At 29.1% G+C, this 7,428-nt stretch overlaps 1 protein-coding gene across 7 annotated transcripts in view; it reads left to right on the forward strand.

Annotated features, from left to right (window-relative positions):
• USP15 (ubiquitin specific peptidase 15) overlaps positions 1–7,428 on the forward strand; it is a 146,410-nt gene that overhangs the window by 92,289 nt on the left and 46,693 nt on the right. For 5 of the 7 annotated variants that reach the window (XR_001819555.2, XR_005197127.1, XM_017510182.2 and 2 more), the window contains 2 exons: positions 603–689; positions 6,961–7,105. Coding sequence is in view for 4 of the 7 variants with exons in the window: in XM_017510182.2 (XP_017365671.1) it covers positions 603–689; positions 6,961–7,105 (232 nt within the window). In the remaining 3 variants the exon portion in view is untranslated. Of the gene's footprint in view, positions 1–602; positions 690–6,960; positions 7,106–7,428 lie in introns of those variants that run through there. The other 2 variants (XM_017510183.2, XM_037731945.1) reach the window with 1 other exon arrangement.

Below are 7,428 nucleotides of genomic sequence, written 5' to 3' on the forward strand. Positions count from 1 at the left end.
TCTCAAAAAAAAAAAAAAAAAAAAAAAAAAAAACCAATAGTATTGCGATTTCTTCAAAAAGATTCTGAATTAATGAGGTATGTATGCTATAGTCAGTTTTATGACTTTTTACTTTGGCCAAATATAACATATTGGGATTATGCTTAGAACTCTTTTATCTATTTTGTCCCCATTGACTTAAATTTTTAAGAATTGGTAACATTCTCTGATCTCTGTGTCAATGTGGTACATAATTAGAATGCCGTGGTATACCAGTGAGAAACAAAATAGAATAGTTTAATTCCGTTGACTGATGGATATTGATCATAAAATGTTAAAAATGGGTACCTAAACTTGGAAATTGGTATGTATAGTTAGTAGATTTATAGGAATAATAGCAAGTTGCATATTTAATTTGATACATTTTATTTGAAAATAGTTCCCTTTTGTACTTTATGTTTTTATACGTTCAGAATTTAAGACCGAAGGATATATAGTGATTTTGCTCATAAATCTATTTTCAGCATTCATTTACTACAAACATTGTCATCTGTTCTTTTTTATTTCATAATTTTAAAATTCTTCATTTTTTTATCTAATTTAACATTTTCATATTTTTAAAGGTCCCCAGGTGCATCCAATTTTTCAACTTTACCAAAGATCTCTCCTTCATCTCTATCAAATAATTATAACAACATCAACAACAGAAAGTAAGCACTGCATCTTAAAAACTCTTTGTTTAATTGATCACCCTATTATGGTTGCAAAAAATCTCTTGTATCTAAAATTTAGGATAAAAGTCTTAATGCATTAAAATTGGTTTTCTTTTAAATTACTGATTAGTTCTTCCCTGAGTAACTTAACAAAAAAGAAAGCAGTTAAATTACTTCTCGATTTAATACATATACTGAAAGAAATAAAACACTTAAAGAATTTTATATACTAAACATTAATTGAAATATATTTAGAAGTTTGTTAGAACACAATTTTTTAGGAAGAGTATAAATTCAGATGTCATTTTAGAACTAGATATGTAATCACATAAAATAAAGTATTTTTTAAAAGTATATATCAGTGATTCCCAAGTGCAAAGCACATAAAAAATTTTATGAAAAAGGCAATCACTTTTTCTTGAGAAGTTCAGAAAAACAATTTCCTTACCCCTTCCCAAATAAAATTTAGAATCATGGAATTTATAAAAATTTTGTTAAAGTGTGTGTTCTTTTATTGCTATAAGAAAAGTTGAAGGTCAAGATTACTTGGGCTTCACTCTGAGTGTATTACCTTGTATTGACTCTGAGTGTATTACCTTGAACGTTGACATGTCTATTTTATTGAAAAGGGTCAAAAGAAGGCCTTTATTATTTGTAATTAACCCAAATTATGGGAAGGATATTGATCTAGAGATGATTATCCTTTTATTTTTTTATATGTATAGTGCCATTTATGGATTAGGTTGGAAGTATTTAGATATTTACACTAACATATAGTGCTAGATATTTATCTAGTACTTATACTGATTATATATTAGTATATACTTATATGCTTATACTAATTATAAAATATTAGTATTTATTTTTTCAGTTTCTAAATGGCATCCGATTATCTCAGCGACTAAATTCTAAAAGACTAAAGCTTTTTTGAGAAATAATCTTTAAAATTGAAACATCAATAATTAAAGTTACATGTTGAATTAATTTTCCCTTAAATTTATCTTTTAGGGGAGGATGACAAAAATGATTCTGACATACATATGAATTATAAGTAGATGGCAAGAGCTAAAATAATTATGGGAAAGAATAATAATGAAGAAGGATTAGTCTTAAACTAAATATCACAATGTATTTTAAATACATAAAAATTCAAACAGCATAGTACTAAACCAAAAATATGTCTACATATCAGTGAAATCTAACAGCTAAGAAACAGATCTTTGTATAAAAAGAATTTATTGTGATCAGGAGGCATTGTAGAGTAATAGAAATGGGCAGATTATCCAGGAAATATTGTTGAGAAAATTGGCTCATGCCTGAGAATTTCTCTCTGGAATTTTAAATCCAAGATAATTGTTAAGCATATTAAAAAAGGACAAATAAATGGAAAAAAATACTTGCTACAAGTGATAAAGGTTATATATTCTTAATATATCAAACTCATAAAAATCGGAAATTTTCTAAGACAGTCTTGGAAACACTGGGCAGTAAAAGTAAAAGAATTAAATAAGGGATAAACTTTTTTTTTTTTTTTGAGGTAGGGTTTCACTTTGTCACCCAGGTTGAAGTGCATTGTCAAAATCACAGCTTACTGCACCCTTGACCTCCCAGGCTCAAGTGATCCTCCCACCTTAGCCTCTTGAGTAGCTAGGACTACAGCACATGCCACCATACCAGGCTAATTTTTTTTTTTTTTTTTTTTAATTTTCATAGAGATAATCCCTCTGTGTTGCCCATGCTGGTCTCGAACTCCTGGGCTCAGGCAGTCCTCCTGCCTCAGCCTCCCAAGTGCTGAGATTATAGGCATGAGCCACCTTTCTCACCTGGGATAAATATTTTAAATTTTCACACTCACTACTGATTAGAGATATATAAATTAAAACCATGAAAAACCCCGTTTGCTTTCCCCTACCTCAGTCATATGGGGAAAAAATCAACAATGATATATATTCTTATAAGGATTTTGAGTGTTTGGAGTATTAGAATAATTTTCCTAACAAAATAGTTTACCAATATGAATCAAAAAGATTTAAAACATTCACATTCTTATTTCAGTTATTCATAAAAAGATATGTGCACTATGTTGAATAATATTACATCATAGTGTAATACTAAAATACTGAAGATGCTAAATATTCAATATTACACTGTAGTATGTTCTCTTCTATTTAAAAATGTATGTCTGCAGGCCAAAAAAAGAAGGTGAAAATAACCCCTTGTAATTCAGTTTGTATTATATGAGAGCTTTAAGTAAACTTATCAAAAGTCATTTTTTCCTAGTAGATAAAATACTGCTTATGATTTACTCATTGCAGATGGCTCCTATATTTACTATAAAATAATTCATGTACAGGTATTTACAGTCATTCTTTGGAGAGATTTTTAACATTGTATATAGACTATATTGAATGTATACTCTATTTTTACCAGAATTACCATATTGGTATATGTGGTCTGGTATGTTTCTGGTTTTGTTCTGTTTGCACTTTTATAGTAAACGTGTGACAGTATACTCTCAAAACCTCTGACTACAGAAACTGTTAAGAGAATTATAATCTTAAGTTTCAGTGATTCTATCATATGACTGCCTTATATTTTTAGCTTTTTTTGTTTTTTTTTTAATTCTGACACTAAAATAGTCCTGTCATATTAGGGAATTTTAATGGCAAATAGTCATTGAGGTACCATGATGCTGTGACCATTTTGAGCTTAAAAGTACTTTTATGTATGGATTGCCTATCTTTGTAAGGAACAGAACTTAAGCATTCATAAAATGGAAAGTTTTTTTTTATCTTAAAAAACTTGAATTCCATCACATTTAAACAATTTTACATAAAATTTATTTCTTGCATTTCCATTCAGCTTGTGGAAAGACTTCAGATAGAAATAGCAGAGTTTATTTAAAAGTATGTAAAATAGGTAATGACCTTTTGGATTAAGTATGTTTTTGAAAATTCATGTATGTGGAAATAGTCTACAAGTATAAGTAATATATTAAAATCAATAATTACAATACACAAGCTCATATGAAATTTATTTACACATTCAAGATTTAACCCTACACTGATACATTTCTGAGATACAAAATTTTCATTTCCAGAAACAAGAATATCATTATAAAATAATTCCAAATAATACAGTATAGTTGGAATTATATCATTTAAGTTTAATATGTTTTTATTAAAAACTAATATTATGAAAAATCTGTTACTATAATATAGTTGGTTTACCTTCTGTCACAATTTTACCTGTTAGTCCCTGGAGTATTTGGTTTTGCCTCAATTTAAGTACATTTTTAAGTATCTCAAATTGTCTTTCTGGTAATAGTTCTATAACCTGCATTTTTCTGCCCTGCTGTATTTGCTTTAATATATTATTAGCACCACCTTTAAAAAGTATTTTTAATCTGTTTATTGTCTGAATTGGACATTCTAAATACAGAGCACATTTCTGTTTTTCTGTTAATTCATTTAAATCTTTTTTTTAATTTAATGAAAATGATTACCTGTATGAGATTGAGCCATGAACAGAAACTGTGAATTTTGGAAACTACTAGAGCTAGCCATCTGGCTCTTAATAAATTTGTTAGCTAAAATCATCATTTCATTAACTGCAAAATGGGCATAATTATAATTATGAGGATTAAATTACATATTTATAATGTCAGGTGTCAGTGCTAGTTTTAAAAGTCAATCCATTTTTATAGAAGGATAAGGTTCAATTTTACCAAAAAATTTTGCATTTTTAGTGTATTTTTATTAAAGAAGGGTAGATATACAGAATTAATATAATGTAGTATTAAAATTCCCGTTACTATTACTGTAAATTTATTTTTGCAAAGTAGCATAGCCTTAAAAGATGATGACTAGCTTAAGATTGTTACGAAATAACTAGTAGACATAGTCATGAAAGATAATAGAGGCTATCTTTAGGGCCCAGGTTTTCATATATATTTTGAATTATATAAATTCTAGTTTTGATATTTTCCATGACAAACCTTAATATTTCATTTAGAGCATACATATCGTGGATTGTAAGTGACCAATCAAGATAATATTAAAGTATCTTAAATTCATTGGTTTTCATTATTATTTTTGAGCATCTAGGCTATCTCAGTTTTTGAGCAAAGTTTATACTTTCTCTGTCATTTAAATGTAAATATTATTTAGGGATTCAGACTTTTTTAAAAACAAAACAAAACTGCTTAGCAAATAAGTGTTTTGTTCATTTCTCAGTAAATAGGAATTTCTGTCCCATCGAATTCCATCATGTTGCTGCACAGAAGAGTAGAGCTTCCAGCATCCCTTTAAAAAGTTACATGTGGGGAGAGACAGGATATCTGAATATATACTTACGGAATGAGCATGTAAATGTGCTTTTAGTCTTTTCACACGTGTGTCTGTCTGTGTGTGTGCATGTGTGTGCGCGCGTGCGCGCACACGCGTGCATGAGCATGCATTTGAGCATACTTTCCTGTGTGCTCCGGCTGCTTGAATTTTACTGTAATTATACAGCCAGGGGTCTTTTTTCTCAGTAATGTGTAGAATGTGTAGAAAATGCAAGCCTTGCATTTTTTAAAATAATACACCGAAGATCTTCATTTTTAGCCTCACTTACAGTAATAAAAGAATAACAAGATCTTTTTTTTGTACTTCAGCTTTTTGTTGTGTGTATGCAAAGTTAGATTCAGTAATCCAATTATGAGTGAAAATACTTAAAATCGCTAATAGATGCTTTGTACTTTTTTAGTTACTAGGAATATAAAATAAAATGTGAATCATAAGTCTAATGATTTCCCATAAAAAGTTTCATGAATTTTTTATGTTTTGTTTGTTTTAGTTTGAGGCAAGTAAGTAGCTATAAGTCTAGCAATTCTGAATTTGAATTATCAATCTTACATTTCTTAGGCCCCTTCTGTTTTTATCTCAGCGTGGATTGTTTTTTGAGAGTTGAGGAGTTAACCATTTTTGTTTGTAGGAAAAAGGAGTGTTTTTTTTTTTTAAAAACACAGAAACATTCATAGGCTAACACTGTATGTATAATTTTAGGTTGGTTTGGTTTTGTGTGTTTTACCTATTTGGTGTGTGTGTTTATTGAAGACTTTGTTAGAACAGGTAGTAGTATAGTTCACATAAACTCTTATAATAATAAAGTGAGAGTATAGTATATGGAATAATGAAGTGAAGTGTTTGAAATTATAAGAAAAAACTACTTAAAAAAGAATATTACCAGGGATAAATTGAAGCCAGTTGTGAATTGCTAGAGATACTGATTTATCATGTTCTTTTATAAAGGTGTTTTATTTATAGCATCATTTGCTTTTAGCAAAGATCTTCTCATTCAGGTTTTTTCTAATGAATAAAAAAAGATTGAAAGCATGCTTTAGAATTATATCTGAAATATTCATCATGCATATTTTATAAGATAACCTATTGAAAAATAAGAAAGAGTCCATTCTTTTTCACAAGACTATATTTTATTATATGCAAAAGGAAGAGAGATCATTTAATTTATTTTCTTCTTTCTAAAAATTATCCTGATTTTGTAACTTTTAGAATATTATAGAGTTTTTTAATATTAACATTTAAATTACGTTGAGGTTATATTTATCTAATTAAATAAACTACATTGGTCTGAGAAACTAGAAGAAAGAAAAGGCAAGTAACACTGGGATATACTTGCTTTGAATTATTTTTGCATTCCTGTTCACCCAGGCTTTTTTCTGCATTTAAATATTAGTTTTTCCTGGTCTAGCTTAGAAACTCTAAATAGAATCTTCAGTGCTTCAGAATAGTGATGTCACAGTGGCCTTGGAAGTCTCTTCTCTTACCAGTAACTAAAGCATAACTCTTATTGTTTCTATCATTTTTACTCTATTACAGTAGCAGAATGCAAAAGGGTCATAAAGGAGGTGACTTGTTGCTGCAGATATTGTTTAAAATCTGAATGTTTTAAATTTGATGGAGCAATGGGGAATGGAGCAAGCTGTAAAGCTGCTCCAGTTAATCAAAGGTAGAAAGATACAATAGTGGTTTGTATTGATTGGTGTGGTATATGATAGTTATTTTGTTGACTGGATAAGGAATATCTTAATTCAGGGTGGTTTATTTTGTTTAAGGTTCACATTTTTAAAGTATCTGAAATGAGTGCTTTATAAAAGAAATTTAATGATCAACCACATATCTCATAAGTAGGCCTATAGTACTCTTTATTTTAACTATGTTGTAATATAATTGGCTGCATTATGAAAAATATTTTTTTCTTCCAGTGTGAAAAACTCAAATTACTGTCTCCCATCATATACTGCTTATAAGAACTATGATTATTCAGAACCTGGAAGAAACAATGAACAGCCAGGCCTCTGTGGTTTAAGTAACTTGGGAAATACGTGTTTCATGAACTCAGCTATTCAGGTAGGTCTTTGTAAACAAAGTGGAACTGTCGTTTCATGGAAATCTATAATACAAGAAGATAGAGTTGAGTTTTTCATGCCAGAACATGAGTAGTACATTTGGAAAGTTCATTTTTTATGGAAGATTTAAACATATGTATTTGATTCATTCATTCTACTACTGGTAGTAGAATAAATGTTTCTCAATTAGGTAATGTGATTGATTAACATAAGGTACAAGATTAAACATCACTTCTTGCAAAAACATAATACCAAACAGAAAACTTGCTGTCCAAGAAAGGGAAAAAAAGAATGCAAAAAAGCTAGTGAGCTCTCCCCTTTATT

Source organism: Cebus imitator, unplaced genomic scaffold (genome assembly GCF_001604975.1).
Source record: "Cebus imitator isolate Cc_AM_T3 unplaced genomic scaffold, Cebus_imitator-1.0 Scaffold433, whole genome shotgun sequence".
NCBI lineage: Eukaryota > Metazoa > Chordata > Mammalia > Primates > Cebidae > Cebus > Cebus imitator.